Source organism: Stegostoma tigrinum, chromosome 32 (assembly GCF_030684315.1).
Source record: "Stegostoma tigrinum isolate sSteTig4 chromosome 32, sSteTig4.hap1, whole genome shotgun sequence".
Lineage (NCBI taxonomy): Eukaryota > Metazoa > Chordata > Chondrichthyes > Orectolobiformes > Stegostomatidae > Stegostoma > Stegostoma tigrinum.
In genome coordinates this window covers 38689740-38712524 of record NC_081385.1, presented here as the reverse complement: position 1 = coordinate 38712524, position 22785 = coordinate 38689740, and the positions used below count along the sequence as shown (strand labels likewise).

The window sequence follows — 22785 nt, the reverse complement described above, 5'->3', positions numbered from 1 at the left end:
GTTGGAGGTGGTGTTGGAGAGTTGGCGTCTGGCCTCATCAATGTACAGGTCAGTGCGTCATACTACAACTGCGCCTCCTTTGTCTGCAGGTTTTATGGTGAGGTTGGGATTGGAGCAGTGCGGGTGGAGGGCTGCACGTTTTGCGGGGGAGAGGTTGGAGTGGGTGAGGGGGTGGAGAGGTTGAAGGGATTGATGTCTTGATGGCAGTTGTAGGTGAAGAGGTCGACAGAGGGTAGGAAGCCTTGTGGTGGTGTCCAGGAGGAGGGTTTGCGTTGCAGTTGGGAGAAGGGTTCAGTAGAGGGCGGGTTAGACTCACGGTTAAAGCCCCATCCCTGCTGTAACATCCAAAAGAGAATCCCCCTCGTCCTCACATACACCCCACCAACCTCTGGATCCAACGCATCAGCCTCTGACACTTCCGCCATCTGCAATCCAACCGCACCACCAAAGACATTTTTCCCTCCCCACCCTTGTCTGCATTCCGGAGGGACCAGTCTCTCCGCGACTCCCTTGTCTGCTCCACACTCCCCTCCAGCCCCACCACACCCGGCACTTTTCCCTGCAACCGCCTGCCCCCCACCTCCTCCCTCACCCCCATCCCAGGCCCCAAGAAGACTTTCCACATCAAGTAGAGGTTCACTTGCACATCTGCTAATGTGGTATACTGCATCCGCTCTACCTGTTGTGGCCTCTTCTACATCGGGGAAACCAAGTGGTGGCTTGGGGACTGCTTTGCAGAACACCTGTGCTTGGTTTGCAGTAAACAACTGCACCTCCTGGTCACAAACCATTTCAACTCCTCCTACCATTCCTCAGATGACATATCCATCCTGGGCCTCCTGCAGTACCACAACGATGCCACCCGAAGGTTGCGGGAACAGCAATGTGTATTCCGCTAAGGAACCTTGCAGCCCAATGATATCAATATAGATTTCACAAGCTTCAAATCTCCCCTCCCCCACCCCACCGCATCACAAAACCAGCCAAACTCATCCTCCCCTCCTCCCACCTCAAACTGCACCCCATTTCCTACCTTTTAATCGCATCCTGCCCCTTTGACCTGTCTGTCCTCCATGGACCTACCTATATCCTCCCTAACTCCACACCTACACTCACCTTTACTGGCTCCACCCCCGTATCTTTAACTCGTCTGTCTCCTCTCCACCTATCTTGTCTCCTATCCGTCTTCAATCTGCCTCCCCCTCTCTCCCTATTTATTTCAGAACCATCTTCCCCTCCCCCATTTCAGATGAAGGGTCTAGGCCCAAAACGTCAGCTTTCCTGCTCCTGAGATGTTCCTGCTTGGCCTGTTGTGTTCATCCAGCTCCAAACCTTGTTATCTCAGATTCTCCAGCATCTGCAGTTCCTATTATCTCTCCAATGAACATCCAGTTTTGCTCCTTCTCTAGTAGGAGCATCCACGTAATGATAAAGAAAATTTTCTTGAACACATTTGACAAATTCTTTACCATCCAAACCTTTAACACTATGGTAGCCCCTGTTAATGTTTAAGAATTAAAATCCCCCATTATTACAACTTTATGCTTACATATACCTGAGAATACCCTACGTATTTGCTTCTCAATTTCTCTCTGACTGTTAGGGAGTCTATAACAATCCCATCAAGGCGATCCTTCTTATTTCTAATTTCTACGTATATATTGTCACCAGTTAAATTTTCAGAAATATCTTCTCTAGTTAACAGCAGAAAGGTCTTCCTTAATCAAAAACGTCACCCACCCTTGCCTCCTTTCCTAATCTTCCTCGAGCATCTAAAACTCAGAACCTTGAGCTGCCAGTCCTGTCCATGCCTCAGCCAGGTATCTGTCAAATTATCATGTACCAATCCCATGTTGCTAAGCATGCAGAGTTCATCAGCGTTACCTGTAAGACCCCTTGCATTGAAATAAATGCAGTTTAGTTATAGAATCAAAGAGCCATTCAGCATGAACCAAAAACAGAAGTTACTGGAAAAATTCAGTAGGTTTGGCAGCATCTGTGAAGAAAAAAAATCAGAATTAACGAAGTTTGGTCCAACCAGTCCATACCGAAGTATAATCCCAAACTAAACTAGTTCTGCCTGCCTACTCCTGGCGTATATCCCTCCAAACTTTTCCTAATCATGTATCTGTCCAAATATCTTTTACATGTAATTATATCCACCACTTCCTCAGCAAGTTTATTCCACACACGAACCACTGTCTGTGTAAAAAAATTTATGTCTCATCTTTTTAAAATCTCTTTCCCTCCCTTTAAAAATATGCCCTCTAATCTTGAAATTTCTCATCCTCGGGTAAAGGCAACTATTATTAACTCTACCTATTACTCTTAGAAGTTTATAAACTTCTATCAGGTCACCTCTTGATTTCCTACTGTCCAGTGAAAGAAGTCCCAGCTTATCCAGCCTTTCTTTGTAACTTAAACCTTCCATCCCTGGCAACATCCTGGTAAATCTCCTCTAAACCTTCGATAATATCCTTCCTATAACTGGGTGACCAGAACTGGACACAGTATTCCACAAGAGGCCTCACCAATGTCCTGTACAACCTCAACATGACTTCCCAGCTCCAAAATCAAAGGTCTGAACAACGAAAGCAAGCATGCCAAATGCTTTTTTGACCACCCTTTCTTATACATAATGCAAATTTGCAAAGAATTTTGTACCTTTACATTTATTACATACTCTGCCTCTCCGTTGTCTGTTTTTTTAAAATTGACTTGCTGTCTTCGCATTCAAACCTTCCTCACAATCTTTTTACTTACGTTGCTACTTAGAATTCCTTCGCACCCTCCCCTTCCCCTCTCCCCCATCTCCCTCCCCTTGGCAGTATAAAATCTCCCTGAATGCAATAGCAAATCTTCCTGCTAAGATATCTGTCCCTTTCCTGTTCAGGGAAAACCCATCATTTTTGAGCAAATCTTTTTAGTCCCAGAGGAGCTTCCAGTTGTCCAAAAACCTGGATCCCTATACAGTGTACCATCTCTTCAGCCATTGATTTATTTCCTTTATCCTTTTGTTCCTCCCCACATTCAAGTTTGGCATTAGGAGTAAGCCAGAGATTACTACTTTAAAGGTTCTTTTTTTTTTAAAATCTTCTACCTAACTTCTTAAATTCACTCTTAATTAATCTTTTACCTAAAGACATCAGTCCGAGGAATGTGTACAATAATTTGGCTTCTCAATCTTGTCATTAACAATATGCTTGAATTGTTTAGAGACGTCCTTAATCCTAGCACCAGGAAAGCAACATACCATTCTAAATTTATACTCACTGCCACAGAATCTCCTGTCTGAACCCTGACAGGACTTGTCCCCTGTAACAATTATTCTATTGTGTCAAATGTTTCCCAACATAAGAATCATACCCATTGTTCAAGGACTGACTGCCTCCTCTCTCCTCCTCTGAGAGAACATCTCTTTCAACAATACCAAAAACTGAATATCTAGTTGATTGAGGAATAGCCACTGGAGACTTCTGAACCAACTTCATACCTTTTCTGACAGTCACCCATATATCTGAATAATCCTGCTGTGCAATCACCACTCCAAATCTACCAGCCATCTCACTCTGCACCTCTTAAATGCCCTTAATAACACTAAGCTTAAAAAAGAAACTTTCAATAACACCCTGTGTATAAAATAAACTACCTTTCATTACCTACAGAAAGTAAAGTTAAAATGCAAAAAAAAGGAAACTATATCAAACATATAAGTCTTAAATAAAATCAAACAGTTAGCTGATCAACTGAACAAAATGACCCCTCTTCAATAAATATCTTGAATTCTAAAACAAAATCTTCTCCAAAACTGACCACGCGCAAGACTCCCCGAAACGAAAACACAGCTCCTTATTTTTAAAGAAAAGGTGGTTTGGCTTTTCAATAAAATTCTCTTGCAATGTTAAAAATAACTCCCTTTAAAAAGCATCTGGTATTTTTTAAGCTTCTAAATTTAGAATTTAAAAAATTCATCTGTTCACTGTGAACCTCCAGAAAGCTTGTTTTAAAAAAAAATCTCCATCTGCAAGTGTGAATTGTGATATTTATTTGAAACAAGGTTTTTCGGAGGCCTACAGTGAATGGCTTTTTTTTATTTTAAATTAACAATAATACATGTTTTAAAGGTAATTTTTACATTGTAAGTGTTAATCGTAATGTTTTTCTCATTTGTAAAACACTCAGATTTTTTAGCCTCTAAATTTAGAATAAAAAACGAACTTTGGCGGTTCACTGTAGGCCCCTGAAAAACTCTCAAAAAAAGCCAATTTGGAAAAAACGATTATTTTTGTTTGTTTTTAGGTTTTTTTAATGTAAAAGATGCAAAATAAATAAAAGGTTTTTAATAGTGAAATGTAATAACTGTAACAAAACCGCAATAAGTTTTTAAATAAGCCTGCAATCCCAGGAGCTGCTGCAAAACCCTGGAATTCCCTCCCTAATGGCATTGTGGCTCAACCCACAGCAAGTGGACTGCATTGGTTCAAGAAGGTAGCTCACCACCACCTCCTCAAGTGCAACTACGGACAGGCAATAAATGCTGGCCAGGCAGCGACACCCACCCCCCACAAATGAATAGAAAAATAAGATCCATGTTGTATGCATTCCCCCCTCTCCTCCATGCTGTATCCTTTCTGTCCTACCAAATAACTAAATATTTATGTACTTTCTCATCCAAGATACAATATCTTTGGCTCATTGTGTCTTTGTATATTTCATACTACAATCCTCTACGAAGTAAATTTCTCCTAACTTCATTTGATCCTCCAGTAAACAGATTACTGCTCATCATTAACTTTCCAGTTACTAGAAATAGCCTGTGCGTTCACTATCAAAATCCTTCATTGTTTTGAAAACCTCTAGTAAATGTCTTTGTTTTTGGTTTTGTAGACTATAATGTAAACTCTAATATATATTTAATATCATCTTGATTACAGTTTTGGATTCCTGGATTCTGCTAGTGAGATAAATGGGTTTTTCTGCGTATCTGAAGTTTATTGATTTCTAAGTGTTTCTGTGATCATGATGATTTATTTCAAAGTAGTTTGTTAGAATTCACTATCTTTTGTGTTTATTGGTAGGGTTTTACAATTGCACAAGGTGAAACAAGCTCCAGTTTAGAAAGATAATAAGGTTTATTTAGGGTCAAGGAAACACCCACAGCTTAGAGAGATTTTGCTTCAAGCTGTCTATAATTTTAATCAGTCCTATGAAGTCCTTGGATGAAGATGGCTACACCAATCATTACTACCAAGAAGAGAAAGATAGAGTGAAACTAGATATAGAAGACGTAGTGATGGTTCAGACCAAAAGTGTAAAGAATTTAAAGTCACACATGACTCAAACCTAGCAAGGCATTAGAGACAGAGAATCTGTTATGAGTGCTGTGGAAGGTGTGTGTTTTTTGGGGTGCTGTTCAAGAGGGTTTATGTACTGTATTGGGTTGTTGATTTTTTTCAATGTATAGAGGAATACTTTGGGATTAATGGGATTATAGATCCCTTGGATAGGACCTTCCAAACTCTCAAACACTTACATCCAGAAGGACAAGGCCAACAGATACATGGGAGAACTAGCGCCTGCAAGTTCCCCTCCAAGCCACTTACCATCCTGATTTGGGAGTATATTGCTGTTCCTTCACTGTTGGTGGATAAAAATCCTAGTGTTTCCTCACTGAGATCAACCTCAGCACGTGGACTTGTAGTGGTTCAAGAAGATAGCTTACCACCACGTTTTCAAGAGCAACTGGGACAGAGAATAAACGTGCTGACTAGCCAGCAACAATCGCGTCCCTCAAGTGAATTAAAAAGATATTTTATGTGGATAGTTTGATTTATATTGTTCTTTATTTTAATTCTTTTGTAATTAACTTATGTTTTATTGTCAAAACAAAATTTACAACATTGCATCTCTGTTTCAACACAAAATCACATTGTTAAAACAAAGACAAAACTTGCTATATCAAGCCAGATTTCAATCTTGGATTTTGCTTTTCCAGTATTAACATCAGCTGGGATGATAATATGTGGAAATATTCCTTGTGTCTCAAAGTTTTGCTGTTCACTACATTTTCCATCAACATATGGCTATAGTAAGCACCCAGACCTGCAAACAGTGCTCTGACTTTGGCTTGATTATTGCTTTATCCAAGTCTATCATTAGGCCTTTCATCTAGTCATTCATAGTTATTAGACCAAAAAAACTGCACTTGTAACTGAGTCTCACCAATGATTCCAAAATAACAAAAAGTACTGTGAAGGCCCAGCAGATTTGGCACCATTATTGGAGAGGGATATAAATTTGATGATCTTTCACAGAACTGGGAAGAAGTTAAAAATGTAATGATTTTAAGAAGTGAAAGGAATTCATTGGAGAAAAAGAATGAAAGGGTAGGACAGCAATGGATCAAAAGTTTACACAACAAAAGGGATAATGGGACAAGTGAAGAGACAATAAGAAAGAGTAAATGAAGATTGATGAACATCCGATGCCAGAAAACCAAAGAAAGGAAAAAAACAACAGTAAAACCAAAATCCAAAAGGACATAAAAGAAACCAGAAGAGCGAGATCTTACTTGTTGAATATAAAACTTTAGAATTTCTGATTGAAAAACATGGTTTCTCTACTGCTTAAGTTGAATTAGCTGAGGGCAGAGAGGAAGGTGGAGAATTAAAATTACATATGGATCAATATAAATCTGTTGGTATTTGAAAGCTTGAGATCATACTGACAGAGTGAACAGAAATATTTTGTACAAGAGTCGCCCAATCTGGATACGATTGCTCCAATGTAGAGCAGATAGGATTGTGAGCAACGAAGATTCTCAGCAATGGGGAGGAGTAGCAAAAGAAAAAGGCTGGTTAAAGAAGTGTCAGACCTAACAGAACATCATGCTCTTCAGCCACTGATCCAGCAGCAGGTGGTGCTACAGTTGACAACAATCTAATTGTTGGTACCTTCTGCAATAAACAGCACAGCAGTCTTGGCAATAATGAGGTCAAGGCTGAAACAGTGGCAACCATCTTCAGCCAGCAATGGACAATCAGTTTATTCCTCATGCCCTCTTCATTACAGATACCCTGCCAACATTAATAACAATAGCGCTGAAGGCTTTTGCAAGCTAAGAAGCATCACCTTTGAACCTACAAGTACTTGGTCTAGCTCAAATTTCATGGACTAGGAAAAGTATCTCATAGTTAACAACAGGATAAACAAGCCATTCTAGGCTGTTACTCTACAGTGGCTGTGCAAGTGGTATTTTGCACTGATGAAATACCGGAGAAGGTGGTGGCACAGTGGTAATGTTACTGGACTAGCATTCTAGAACCCAGAGTAATGTTCCAGGAGCATGGCTTCAGCTGTCTCCATGACAGATAGTAAAATTTGAACGCAACAAAAAGCTGCTGTAATGGTCATCACCTAACTATTGTTGATTGTCATAAAAATCCAATTGGTTCATTAGTGTCCTTTAAGGAAGGAAATCTGCCATCCTTACTTGGTCAGACCTTCATGTTACTCCAGATCCATAAGTGTGGTTGACTGTTAATTGCCCTCTGGGCAATTGGGAATAGGCAATAAATTGTTTTCTGCTCAGTGATGCCTTTATCATGGGCAATGTATTTTAAAAAATTACCCTTAATGACATTCTGCCTACTCACAATATTGAGGGATGTTTTATGTGAATTTCAGTGTCAGTGTGATGCCAGGTACGTAGGCTGTGTGTCGTAACAAGTGGCTGATCAGTCAGCCTTTGGTTGTTTCTGGTAGGCAGTATGCCGCTAATATTCACCCTTTGTCAACTTTTTGATGTGATTCTTTGATGAGCCAACACTTGCTGAAGGTACCAACAACCAATGTATAATAATCAGTTAATCTTGGAATGTTGCTTTTTTCTATTTCTAGAAGCGGCATACATTCATACATTGGGACATGCTGTCTGCCACCAAAGTAATACATTCACGGTTAAGTTTAGTTTTGAATTACCTGAAAGCTTGGAGTTTCCAATTATTTTCTTCTTGGTCCGTGCCTTCTGGACAATGGTTTAACACCCTTTCCTCTTGTATAGTAAGCCCCCACTTAATGTTGGTTTGCTTTAAAATCATTCATAAAGTATTTTCATGATTTAATGTCATAAGTTTTACTTGTGAGTTGGATAGTGCAAATGGTCAATCTAAAACTGGTGTGGCTAAGTGTATTGTTCCTCACATAAAGGTTCTAAGGAGTATAGGAGTTGAGAAGTCATGTTGAGGTTGTACAGGACATTAGTGAGGCCTCTTCTGGAATATTGTGTCCATTTCTGGTCGCACACTTGTAGGAAGGATATTATTAAATTGGAGAGGCTGCAGAAAACATTTGCCAGATGTTGCCGGATATGGAAGGTTAAGATATAAAGAAATGCTGGCTAGGCTGGAGGAGATAATGTGAACCTCAGATGCTGGAGAATCCAAGATAACAAAGTGTGAAGCTGGATGAATACAGCAGGCCAAGCAGCATCCAGGAACACAAAAGCTGACTTTTCAGGCCTAGACCCTAGCTTCTGATGAAGGGTCCAGGCTGGCTAGGCTGGGATGTTTTCCTTGAGCATAGGAGGTCAAAAGGGGACCTTATAGAAGTTTATAAAATCCTGAGAGGTATAGGTAGAGTTACATGTAATTATGTTTTCCCTAGAATGGGAGATTTCAAGACTAGAGGGCACATATTTAAGGTGAGAGGAGCAAAAGACATGATGGACAAATTCTTTACACAGAGAGTGATATTCATGTGTGGAATAAATTCCTGAGGTAGTGATGAATGCGGGTACAAACACAATATTTAAAAGACATTTGGATAAGTACGTCAATAGGAAAGATTTGGGGGGATATGGGCGAAGAGCTGGCAGGTGGAGCTAGTTTAGTTTGGGATTATGTTCAATATGGACTACTTGGACCAAAGGGTCTATTTCTGTGCAGTATGATTCTATGACTTTGACCCTATATTTGGACATCAATATTTTAAAGGCTGTTTTACTTAAGGTTGCTAACCCTGAGACCCAGATAATATTCAGGGGTCCTGGGCTCAAAACATTCTATGGCAGATGGCAGAATTTGAATGCAGTAGAAATCTGGAGTCTGATGATGACCATGGAGCCATTGTTGATTGTTGGAAGAACCCATTTGGTTCACTAATCCACTTTAGGGAAGGAAACTGTCATCCTTACCTGGTTTGGCCTACACGTGATTGTAGACGCACAGCAATATTGTTGGCTGTTAAACACCCTCTCGAATGGGCAATAAATGCTGGCTTATCCAGCAAAGCCCTCATCCTGTGAATGGATAAAAAAATTAATGTAGACACCAAGGAATATTCAGCATTTCAACTTGTGTTTATAAAAATGTTTCTGTGAGATACCGTGAAGTACCCGAATGTCAGTATTTCTTTCATATGTTGTGATTTATACTGTTAAGTTATTTCAGCTATGAATGCACTGTACTACACATGTTCAAGATAGTATTTCAACTTTTATATTGATTTTATTTCTGGGCAAGAAATGTCTGAAGGAATCTAGCTCCAATTTTAACATAATTCCAGTGGTAACCTGCAGTTCATTTTCATGATTTTCAGGAACTCAAACATAATTTTAAATGATAGCTTACTTTAATATGAATTGTTGTGATTGTTTGAAATTTGATATTGATTTGATACAAATCTTGTATTTGTCCTGATGAGTGCAAGATGTGAAACTCGGCAGCATGTCTCTGTTTTCAGCAATATTCAAATTCTGTAGTAATAAGCAGCAAATTGTAGGTTAAGATTGTCAATACCAGACTGAATCAGATGCCCTGTCTGAAGCCTATAGAGTGGTAGAGTCACGTAATAAGGAAATGGACCCTTCGGACTAACCAGCCCATGCCGAATATAATCCCAAACTAACCTAATCCCACCTGCTGCTCCTGGCACATACCCCTCCGAACCTTTTGTATTCACATATCCACCCAAATGTCTTTTAAATGTTGTAATTGTACCTGCATCCACCACTCTCTCAGGAAGTTCATTCCACATGTGAGCCACCCTCTGTGTAAAAAAAATTTGCTTCTTATCTCTTTTCTAAATCTCTGTCCTGTCACCTTAAAAATAGTGACCGAAGTCCTGAAATTCCCCATGTTATAGAAAAGACATTTACCATCAACTCTATCTATAGCTCTTATTATTTTATAAATTTCTTTCAGGCCACCTCTCAACCTCCTGTGCTCCAGTGAACATAATGACTCAGCCTTTACATAGAAGCATAGAAGATAGGAGCAGGTGGAGGCCATTCGACCCTTTGATTCTGCTCCCCCATTCTTAATGATCATGACTGATTGACCAACTCAACAGCCTAATCCTGTTTTTTTCCACATAACCTTTGATCCCATTCACTCTTAATGCTATATCTAGTCGCCTCTTGAATACATTTAATGTTTTGGCATAAACTACTTCCTGTGGTAATGAATTCTACAGGCTCATCACTCTTTGGGTGAAGAAATATCTCCTTATCTCTGTCCTAAATCGTCTACCCCAAATCCTCACACTGTGACACCTGGTTCTGGTCACACCCATCATTGGGAACAAGCGCCCCTGCATCTAAGATAATAAAATGTGAGGCTGGATGAACACAGCAGGCCAAGCAGCATCTCAGGAGCACAAAAGCTGACGTTTCGGGCCTAGACCCTTCATCAGAGAGGGGGATGGGGGGAGGGAACTGGAATAAATAGGGAGAGAGGGGGAGGCGGACCGAAGATGGAGAGTAAAGAAGATAGGTGGAGAGAGTGTAGGTGGGGAGGTAGGGAGGGGATAGGTCAGTCCAGGGAAGACGGACAGGTCAAGGAGGTGGGATGAGGTTAGTAGGTAGCGGGGGGTGCGGCTTGGGGTGGGAGGAAGGGATGGGTGAGAGGAAGAACCGGTTAGGGAGGCAGAGACAGGTTGGACTGGTTTTGGGATGCAGTGGGTGGGGGGGAAGAGCTGGGCTGGTTGTGTGGTGCAGTGGGGGGAGGGGACGAACTGGGCTGGTTGAGGGATGCAGTAGGGGAAGGGGAGATTTTGAAACTGGTGAAGTCCACATTGATACCATATGGCTGCAGGGTTCCCAGGCGGAATATGAGTTGCTGTTCCTGCAACCTTCGGGTGGCATCATTGTGGCAGTGCAGGAGGCCCATGATGGACATGTCATCAAGAGAATGGGAGGGGGAGTGGAAATGGTTTGCGACTGGGAGGTGCAGTTGTTTTTTGCGAACTGAGCGGAGGTGTTCTGCAAAGCGGTCCCCAAGCCTCCGCTTGGTTTCCCCAATGTAGAGGAAGCCGCACCGGGTACAGTGGATGCAGTATACCACATTGGTAGATGTGCAGGTGAACCTCTGCTTGATGTGGAATGTCATCTTGGGGCCTGGGATGGGGGTGAGGGAGGAGGTGTGGGGACAAGTGTAGCATTTCCTGCGGTTGCAGGGGAAGGTGCCGGGTGTGGTGGGGTTGGAGGGCAGTGTGGAGCGAACAAGGGAGTCGCAGAGAGAGTGGTCTCTCCGGAAAGCAGACAGGGGAGGGGATGGAAAAATGTCTTGGGTGGTGGGGTCGGATTGTAAATGGCGGAAGTGTCGGAGGATAATGCGTTGTATCCGGAGGTTGGTAGGGTGGTGTGTGAGAACGAGGGGGATCCTCTTGGGGCGGTTGTGGCGGGGGCGGGGTGTGAGGGATGTGTCGCGGGAAATGCGGGAGACGCGGTCAAGGGCGTTCTCGATCACCGTGGGGGGAAAGTTGCGGTCCTTAAAGAACTTGGACATCTGGGATGTGCGGGAGTGGAATGTCTTGTCGTGGGAGCAGATGCGGCGGAGGCGGAGGAATTGGGAATAGGGGATGGAATTTTTGCAGGAGGGTGGGTGGGAGGAGGTGTATTCTAGGTAGCTGTGGGAGTCGGTGGGCTTGAAGTGGTCATCAGTTACAAGCTGGTTGCCTGAGATGGAGACTGAGAGGTCCAGGAAGGTGAGGGATGTGCTGGAGATGGCCCAGGTGAACTGAAGGTTGGGGTGGAAGGTGTTGGTGAAGTGGATGAACTGTTCGAGCTCCTCTGGGGAGCAAGAGGCGGCGCCGATACAGTCATCAATGTACCGGAGGAAGAGGTGGGGTTTGGGGCCTGTGTAGGTGCGGAAGAGGGACTGTTCCACGTAACCTACAAAGAGGCAGGCATAGCTGGGGCCCATGCGGGTGCCCATGGCCACCCCCTTAGTCTGTAGGAAGTGGGAGGAGTCAAAAGAGAAGTTGTTGAGTGTGAGGACGAGTTCAGCTAGGCGGATGAGAGTGTCGGTGGAGGGGGACTGGTCGGGCCTGCGGGACAGGAAGAAGCGGAGGGCCTTGAGGCCATCTCCATGCAGAATGCAGGTGTACAGGGACTGGACGTCCATGGTGAATATGAGGTGTTGGGGGCCAGGGAATTGGAAGTCCTGGAGGAGGTGGAGGGCGTGGGTGGTGTCACGGACGTAGGTGGGGAGTTCCTGGACCAAAGGGGAGAAAATGGAGTCCAGATAGGTGGAGATGAGTTCGGTGGGGCAGGAGCAGGCTGAGACGATGGGTCGACCAGGGCAGGCAGGTTTGTGGATTTTGGGAAGGAGATAGAAACGGGCCGTGCGGGGTTGGGGAACAATGAGGTTGGAGGCTGTGGGTGGGAGGTCCCCTGAGGTGATGAGGTCGTGAATGGTGTTGGAGATGATGGTTTGGTGCTCGGGTGTGGGGTCATGATCGAGGAGGCGGTAGGAGGTGGTGTCGGAGAGTTGGCGTCTGGCCTCGGCGATGTAGAGGTCAGTGCGCCATACTACCACTGCGCCACCCTTGTCTGCGGGTTTGATGGTGAGGTTGGGGTTGGAGCGGAGGGAGCGGAGGGCTGCCCGTTCTGCGGGGGAGAGGTTGGAGTGGGTGAGAGGGGTGGAGAGGTTGAGGCGGTTGATGTCTCGACGGCAGTTGGAGATGAAGAGGTCGAGGGAGGGTAGGAGGCCTGGGGGTGGTGTCCAGGAGGAGGACTTGTGTTGGAAGCGGGTGAAGGGGTCAGTGGAAGGAGGGTTGGGTTCCCGGTTGAAGAAGTAGGCATGCAGGCGAAGACGGCGGAAAAACTGCTCTATGTCCGTCCGTGACTGGTATTGGTTGATGTGTGGTTGTAGGGGAACAAAGGTGAGCCCCTTGCTCAGGACTGACCGTTCGTCCTCAGTCAGTGGGAGGTCTGGGGGGATGGTGAAGATTCGGCAGGGCTCAGTGTGGCTGTCTTCTCTGGGGTTGCAGGCTGTGGAGGTGGTGGGCGGAGCGATGAGGTCGTCGGCCGTGGGCGGGGTTCCGTCGGCTGTGGGCGGGGTTCCGTCGGCTGTGGGCGGGGTTCCGTCGGCCGTGGGCGGGGTTCCGTCGGCGTCGACCGTGGGCGGGGTTCCGTCGGCGTCGACCGTGGGCGGGGTTGCGTCGGCGGTGGGAGGATCGGGGTGGGCGGCAGCAGCTGAGGTGAGGGTGGTGTGTGGGCTGTAGTACCTGGACGTGGAGGTGGTGACTGCAGCAGCGGTTCCGGAAGTTCTGTGGCCGGCGGGGGCGGATGTGACGTCATCGGTGGGGTCTCCGGCTGTGTCCTCATGGTCAATGGCGGCGGGTGCATGGTGGGGGAGGGGCAGGGACAGAGTCGGGATTTGGGAGGCGCAGGAATCCTCTTGTGGGTGGCAGGGGCCCGTGAGTTTGTTGTACTTACGATTTTTAGTGTCCAGTAAAGCTGAGTGGAACTGGGTGTTCAGTCTGTGGATCCTGCGGAGGATAAAAAACAGCAAAGGTCCTTTGCAAGTCTGGGAGAGGGAGGCTCTGAGCTGGGGCAGGCTGGATTGCAGTGCCTGGAGGTGCCGGCGCATAGCTGCAAGTGTCTGTTTCAGGACTCGCAGGGAGAACCGCTTCTGAAGGGTCTGAATGTTCTGGGTGTAGAGGTGGTCACGGTTGGAGCCAAATTGGGAAGGCTGAAATGTGGACTGTAGTCCCTTGGGGATGATCTGGTTCCGTAGGCAGGTGCTGAGAAAGGTGATGTGGCTGTGGTACCTGGTTTGCTTCAGGACATGGTCGAGCAGTTTCAAGGCCGAAGAGATTACAAGAGAGTTGCAATGGGAGAGAGATTCCCTGAGGTTGGTCCGGAGGGAGGAGGGTAACTTCTTCAGGTTTGGCATCCCTGGAAGAGGCTTCGCAGTGAGGTTGAAATAGTATCAGAGATAATGGGGACTGCAGATGCTGGAGATTCCAAGATAATAAAATGTGAGGCTGGATGAACACAGCAGGCCAAGCAGCATCTCAGGAGCACAAAAGCTGACGTTTCGGGCCTAGACCCTTCATCAGAGAGGGGGATGGGGGGAGGGAACTGGAATAAATAGGGAGAGAGGGGGAGGCGGACCGAAGATGGAGAGTAAAGAAGATAGGTGGAGAGAGTGTAGGTGGGGAGGTAGGGAGGGGATAGGTCAGTCCAGGGAAGACGGACAGGTCAAGGAGGTGGGATGAGGTTAGTAGGTAGCGGGGGGTGCGGCTTGGGGTGGGAGGAAGGGATGGGTGAGAGGAAGAACCGGTTAGGGAGGCAGAGACAGGTTGGACTGGTTTTGGGATGCAGTGGGTGGGGGGGAAGAGCTGGGCTGGTTGTGTGGTGCAGTGGGGGGAGGGGACGAACTGGGCTGGTTGAGGGATGCAGTAGGGGAAGGGGAGATTGATGCCCCTGCATCTATCCTGTCCAGTCCTCTTATAATTTTATAAGTCTGTCTAAGATCACCCCTCATTCATTTGAACTCTATGAAAACAATCTCAACCTAGTTTAACTCTCCTCATACGTCAGACCAGCCATCCCCAAAATCAGCCCGGTAAACCTTTGCTGCATTCCCTCGAGAGCAAGAGCATCGTTCCTGACAAAAGGATACCAAAAATGCACACGATTTTCCAGTTGTTGTCTCACCAAGGCCTTGTATGACTACAACAACACACCCCTACACCTGTACTCAAAGTCTCTCACAATGAACACCAACATACCATTTGCCTTCTTTACCGCCTGCTGCGCCTGCATGCTTGTCTTCAGCAACTGGTGCACAAGGACGCCCAGGTCCTGCTGCACACTCCACTCTCCCAATTTACAGCCATTCATGTAGTAATTTTAAAACTCAAGCCTTCCATACCTGGCAACATCCTGGCAAATCTCTTCTGAGGCTTCTGCAGCTTGATAATATCCTTTCTTCAACTGGTGACCAGAACGGGACACAGTACTCCAGAAGAGGCCTTACCAGTGCCCTGTACAACCTCAAAATAATGTCCAATCTCCTATACTCAAAGGACTGAGCAATGAAGACAAGCATGCCTTTTTAACCATCCTGTCTATATGTGATGCAAACTTTAAGGAATTATTTACCTGTGCCGTGAGATCCCTCTGTTTTACAGCAGTACCCAAAGCCCTACTGTTAATTGTATGATCCCTACCATTGTTTGTTGTACCAAAAAGCAATATCTCGCATTTAACGAGATGGAACTCCATCTGCTGTTTTTCAGCCCATTGACCCATTTGATCAAGTTCCCTTTGTAATCTTGGAAAACCTTCTGCACTGTCTACAATGCCACAAATTTTGGTGTCATTCTCAAACTTACTAACCATGCATTCTATATTCCCATCAGAATCATTTTGTATAAATGACAAACAAAAGAGGACCTAAAACCAATCCTGATGGAATATTGCTTGTCACAGGCCGCCAGTCCAAAATGCAAACCTCCACCGTTACTCTCTGTCTCCTGCCGTTAAGCCAATTATGTATCCAGTTGGCAAGCTCAACCTGAAAGCCATGTGGCCTAACTTTAGTAAATTAGTATCCCATGCAGAACCTTGTCAAAATCTTTACTAAAATCCAAATAAACAATGTTTACTACCACCATCAATCTTTTTGGTAATTTCCTCAAAAACCTCAATCAAGCCTGTGAGGCACAATTTTCCTTGCAGAAAACCATGCTGAATATCCCTAATAATTTTTTTGCCTCTCTAAATATCCATAAATCCTATCTTTTGTAATCATCTCCAACAACCTACCCACAACCGAAGTCAGGCTCACAGGTTTATAGTTCCCCGGTTTCTCTTTACAACCCTATATCTGAGCCTTTATGTATAACAAAATTTCCTTCCTCTGAAATCCTGCTTAGAAACAAATTTGATTTCTTGGAATTAAATGCAAAGGCAGAATGAACAATTAAAATTTCCAACAATTCAGTTTTGAGCCTTGGAGAGAGAACATTTTGGCATCTTAAGTGAAAATCTTTTATCAGATTGTTTAACATATTAAGAGCTTTGTTTTTAGTGTTTTGATTTGTCTGTACTCATGAAATTGGATTAACTGTAGCTTTATCACTGTTTCCCATGAAATCACATTTCTTTCAACATTCTCAGCCATGCTAATTAAAACTCTTGCTGAAATATATGAAGTTCTCCAGAAGTAAGATGACATTCTGAGCAGGCGTCAATGGCGGCAGAATAGTAGTAGAGTGCTAAACTGTCTTTTTTCTAAGGCTGATAGAAACAGACATTCCAGCAGTAGAGAAGTAATGTTATGCCGTCAGCTGCAGAATTTGTCTCCCAGATCCTATTAGTTCTGAGAGCACTGGAAGTTTGACAAAATGTTTGTCCAATCAGGAAAGTTGTTGCATTTCGGGCAGCGTGGCTGATCTGTGTATGACGTGGTAGTTCTAATGGCACAGCGTCCATTTATGGTTAAAGCTTCAGCTGTTTTCTTTGCCTTTTACAGCATGTGTGCCTGGATGATCGACACATTTGGAAGTGAGGAGCAACGCCATATGCACTGTCCTAAACTATGTAGCATGCAGAAGTTTGCTTCCTACTGTCTTACAGAGCCAGGTCTGATTTTGAATTTAAAAAAAACTTAAACTTAAACTTAAACTTACTGCTTAAATCCAGTTTAGCAATGAATTTGAGGTTTACCTGCATTCCTTTGTGAATTCCTGCAACTCAGTGCTCAATCCAAAACTTTGCTGTCTGAGCTAGGTATTGTCTGCAGTTGGGCACATGTTTACAAGCTGTGCTTAGGCATGGGGAGGTTCTGGAGAGAAAAAAAAAAATTAGGACTGTCATTTTAAAAAAAAAACAATTACAGATACTGCCGATCAAGCTGTTTAAACATCAAGCCAGTCAGTATCAACAGGAAGAAAAGATGATTTATGATCCTGTGATCACCCTGCATCAGAATTGGAAACTAAAAGACAAGCGAACCATTGGAAAGAGTCAGAGGAGAAAGAAGGGAGAAGCAACAGATATTCTTTCCTCCGAAAGGTTAAGTGGAAAACTAGGGAACTGGGAAAACTAGAGAATGACAATGGATGCAAAGAAAGGAATGAGGTACAAAATAGCAATACGAAAAGAAATGTGTAGGCGATTTTAATTCTACAAGTAACAATTTTTATTAATATTTCAGGGAACTAGAAAAATGTGGGTACATTGAAGCCATTTGCAAATGGAGGCTGTATGGTCAAGAAGGAAACATCAGTCCAAGTAAATGAGAATTTATATCTGTTTTCATCGTGGAGGCAGTGGAGAAGATAGGAAAAATAAAAATACCATAAAATGAGCCAAAAGAAGGGGGAGGTGCTTAGTAGATTTTACTATTAGTTTATGAAATGGTTATGGAAGAACCATTAGTTTAAACAAATCTTAAGACCTGGTTATTTTTTACCCCCTAAATGATCGGGAAATTGTATTGTTTCATTCGTCATGCCGCAGTGCTTCATACTTTCATTCTTCGTATTTTGTACTTTGTTTTAAATTGATCTACTGTGTTGTCTGTTCCATCACTTGTCTATATTCTCTTGAAATCTACTATTACTATCTTCCTCACAGTCTACTACTCATCCAAGATTTCAAAATTGTGCTTGCCCTTGTTTGTTACTTCCTGATTTTAAAAAGTGAGTTGTTAGTCAAGCATAATTTTATCTTAACAAATTGGTGATTGGCCTTTACCTTTGTTCATTTATGCTATTAGTGTCTTACTGGCAAGGCCAGCATTTAATGCCCATACCTCAGTATCCTTGAGAAGTTAATGACAAATCACCTTGACTTGACTAGCTGGGTTGTGGGGTTGAGGCCACAGTATGATCAGCCATGATCTTATTGATTTACAAAGCAGACTCAAGGGGTCGAATGGCCTGCTCCTCCTGTATGGTGTTTTCGCCGCCTTGAACTGCTGCATTCCATTGGTGTTGGACAGAGAGTACCAGAATTCTGATCCAGCCCCAGTGAAGGACCAATGATGTAGCTCCAAATCAGTATGGTGCATTTCCAATAACTGTTGCTTCTTTTTTTCTAGACAGGTAGAGGTCAGAGATGAAAGGTACTACTGAAGCAGCCTTGACAAGTTTCTGTAGTGCATTTTATAGCTAGTATAGCGATAGCTGTCATGCATCTATACTTTTCCAGCTTGTCAGGGTATTTTTTCTGAGAGCCCAGTGTTGACATTAAACTGATTAAATCTGAGAACTACAAGCCATTCTTCATCCTTTTCAACAAGGGTGAAACACATGTAATATTCCTGTCCTCTGGCACCACACCTCTAACTAAGGAAGTTTGTAAGATTATTCACTAAACCTCTCTGAATGACCTAGGATGCAATGTATCCTGCAAAAAAACAGCACACGTCCTGCTGAATAGGAAAGCTACGAAGACCATCAAAGGACTGTAAAGTAGTTTATAAGATTATAAGGGCTTGTCAAAGGAAACTTGCAAGGGACATCAATGTCAATAAGAAGAAATTTTATAGCTACATAATGGGGAAGCGGGAGATCAGCAGTAACATAGGCCCAGTAAAGATTGAAAGTGGGGAATTTGTGAATGTGGAATAATTACTCTGTCTCCAAATTTATAGAAGAAAAGGAGAATTGTTTGTCAGAAGTCCTAAAAAACTTAATAATGGATTGGGGACGGGGTCTAAATAAAATTAGTATTAACATTGACAGTGAGGAAATTTATGGAACTAAAGAGTGAAAATTCCCCAGGAACTAATGGTTTCCACCTGAGGGTGTTAAAGGAAATAGAGGATGACATTGTGGCTGCCCCAACTGTAATCTTTCGGAGTTCTCTAGATACAAAAGTAGTCGCTTTGGATTGGAAAATTGCACATGTTGGTCTGCTGTTTAAGAAGGCTGAAAGAGGAAAACCAGGAAATTACAGACCAGCAAGCCTAACATCTATGTTGGGGAAATCATTGGAGACTAGAATTAAGAATGATGTTACACAACACCTCAAAGTTACAGTTGATCGGGGACTGACAGTATGGATTCATGGCTGACAAACCTTATTGAATTTTTTGAAAAGGTGATTAAGGCAGTGGGCAGACGAATATTGCTTATATGAACATCCAGTACATACTTGATGAAATCCCATGTGAGAGATTGTTAAGAGACTGGAACTGAGGGCACATTACTGATATGGTTGGGAAATTGGTTGAGTGGCATGTAATAGACAGTAGGAAAAATGTGTAGATACTCAAATTGGCATGGTGTGCCTTCACAAGAATCTGTGTTAGGGCTTCAAACAGTCCACATTATTTATTAACAACTTGGACAATGGCTTAGAGAGTCATCTATCCAAATTTACTGTTGACACAAAGTTAGGTGGCATTGTAAATAATATAAGATGATAGCATCAAGAGGGATATTAATAGACTAGACTATGAGGCAAAACAATGTGCAAAGTTACCCATTTTGGACAAAAGAGAGTGATCAGAATATTTTCTAGGTGGTATGAAATTAAATACAGTGGATGTCCAAAGAGACTTTGGAGTTCAGGTGCACTGGTGTTTACAATGCTATGAACATGTGCAAAAAAAATCAAGAAGGCTAAAGGGATGCTGACAATTATGTCTAGAGAACTTAAGTATAAAGATACAGAACTTGTACAAAATCTGGCCGAACCCAACTTGGGGTACTCAGAGTAGATCTGAGCAGCACATCGTGGGAAGAATATGTTGATCTTAGAGTTCACAAGAATGTCAACTTAACCCGTGAAGTCTTGATTTGAGAGCAAATTATGCAAATTCAGCCTGTGTTCTCTAAAATTTAGAAGGTTATGGGATGAGCTGATCGAAGCCTTCAATATATTAACAGGAAAAGACAAGGTAGATACACTATGTTCACTGGAGATTCTAGAACTAGAAGGGCATAGTTTGAGAATTACAGCTAGACTGTTCAGGAGAGATCTTAGGAAGTACTTCTACACACAGTAGTAGAGAGTTGGAATGCTCTTCCACAAATGGCAGTGGATGCAGGATCAGTTGTTAATTTTACATCTGAGACAGATAAAGTTTAGTTAACCAAAGGTATTAAGGGTTAGTGGCCTAAAGCAGGGAAATGGAATAAGGCCACAGATCAGCCATGATCCCATTGAATGGCAGAATAGGCTCGAGGGACTGATATACTTACTCATGTTCCTGTGTTATTATGAATGATTTATTCATGACGGGAGAGTACATATTTAACAAATAAAACTTTAAGAAACATGAGTAAAGAGTATGCATATGGCATTGGGACAAAGTGGATAGATCCGACTCAGAACCAGTACAGGTATGATCTGTCAAAAGGATTCCTTCTGCCACAGCAGAATTTATTCCCCCATAGTTTTGTATGTTTGCTAACTGTGCAGTAAACCCCTGCCTCAAACATGTTGGCTGTTGGTATTTGGCAATGTAAGGGGCACCTGTCACTGATTCTGCTCTATCAAGTGGGTCTCCAGTTGTTGATCTTTTTCTTGGACTGATGGGATATTGACCAGGATTTTGCTTGATTGGAAAGTGGTTAGCACACAGCTGGTGTAACATAATTTTAACATTCCATCCAACAGGAAGTGGCAGTGATGCAGCTTCACTAATAACTACCGCAAGGTGGGATGGAGACTCCTACGTTCTCAATGGTTCGAAGGTAATGGATAAGCCATGGGGAAATTCAGGGTTACAGGGATGGCGTGAGGGGGTGAGTCTGTGTCGGATGCTCTTTGGAGAGTTGGTGGGGGCTTGTTGGGCCGAATAGCCTGTTTCCACACTCTGTGGATTCTATAATAATAATGAAACATATTCACGTGTGTTTGCTAAGGCCATTTGATAATTGCAGTAATGTTGTGCATTTGTATTGCATGTTGAACGGATCTTTGAGAATGTCACTGTTCATGAATTGCCAAGCCTGTCAGATTGGCCGATTATTGGATCTCACTATTTTTCAGGCTTTTATCAGTGGAGGAGGAGACACTGATCTATATGTCTTGATGTGCAGTACGGGAAGCAAAGGTCCCAAAGGTATTTCTTGTTTGTTGGTGGAAAAGGTACACCTGGACTCAGCTTTGGCAAAAAAGAGAGAAAGGTAAAAGGCTGCAATGTAGAATTGAGTGGACTCACTCCTCATGGTGCACAAGAATGAGAGTTGCTTCTGGTAGAGTAGATGTTTGGACCACCTCTGCTCTAGGAGGATGGGATAACTCTGACACATCATCAAAACTTTAGCAGAGTTACTTGTACAGTTTTTGCCCCGTTCTGGTTGCACTTCTGAATTCATTATTCCAAAAGTGACCTAACTGATGTCCTGTACAGCCACAACATGATCTCTCAACTCCTGTACTCAAGCATACCAAATGCCGCCTTCACTATCCTGTCTACCTGCGACTCAAGTTTCAAGGAACAATGAACTTGCACTCCAAGGCCTTTTTGTTCAGCAACATGCCCCAGGACCTTGCCATTAAGTGTATAATTCCTGCCCCAATTTGCCTTTGCAAAATATAACATCTCACATTTATTTAAGTTAAGTTCTACCTGCCACTCCTTGAGCCTTTAGTCCATCTAATCAAGATCCCGCTGAACTCTAAGGTAGCCTTCTTCACTGTCCATGACATCTCCTGTTTTGGTGCCATCTGCAAGCTTACTAAACATACCTGCTAAGAAGCTTTATTTAGGCAATTACAGGGATTGGCCTCTCTCTGTTGCTTATTGTCTAGCTTTTTTTTAAAGATTAGATTCCCTACGGTGTAGAAACAGAGCCTTCGGCCCAATAAGTCCACACCGCCCCCTGGACCATCCCACCCAGACCCATGCCCCTATAACCCACACACCCCTGAACACTATGGCCAATCCACCTAGCCTGCACATCTTTGGACTGTGGGAGGAAACCCACGCAGAAACGGGGAGAACATGCAAACTCCGCACAGACAGTCGCCCAAGGCTGGAATTGAATCCGGGTCCCTGGTGCTTAGAGGCTGCACTGCTAACCACTGAGCCACCGTGCTGCCCATGGAAGATTTCCTGAGCGCTGGCTTTGTTTTGCTTTGGCATGATTGTGATACAGCTAAGGTGTCAAAGGTCTGTAAAAATGAAACCGTCTAACATTTTGGAGAGAAATAAGCAGCATAAACTTTTGGAATGATTAATACAATTATTAATTTGTTATCCAAATGTTGAATTACACAATTTAGTCTTACTGGAGAAAATGTAGATTCATGGTTAAAACTGATCTCATCAAACAAAATTAAAATTTTCTCTTCTTTTTCTAACTCTTTGTCAAACAAGAGGATTTTTCAACAGATTTAGCCTGTTCACTAACTACAAACCACAATTCAGGAATGTTGGGATGCTCTCTACTTGCCAGGATGAGTACTGCTCCAATAACACTTGAAGCTTAATGCCATTCAGGTTAAAGCAGCCCTCTTATTTGGCAGCTTATCCACCAGTTTAATCATTCACTCACTCCATAACTGATGCATTTCAGCAACTCACC

General features: G+C 43.4%; 1 protein-coding gene across 1 annotated transcript in view; it reads left to right on the top strand.

Annotated features, from left to right (window-relative positions):
• Positions 1-22785, top strand: part of acad8 (acyl-CoA dehydrogenase family, member 8) — a 107149-nt gene that overhangs the window by 21244 nt on the left and 63120 nt on the right. The window contains 4 exon segments of the mRNA XM_048562401.2: positions 16770-16879; positions 20870-20946; positions 21245-21335; positions 21338-21381. Of these exon segments, the coding sequence (XP_048418358.1) occupies positions 16770-16879; positions 20870-20946; positions 21245-21335; positions 21338-21381 (322 nt within the window).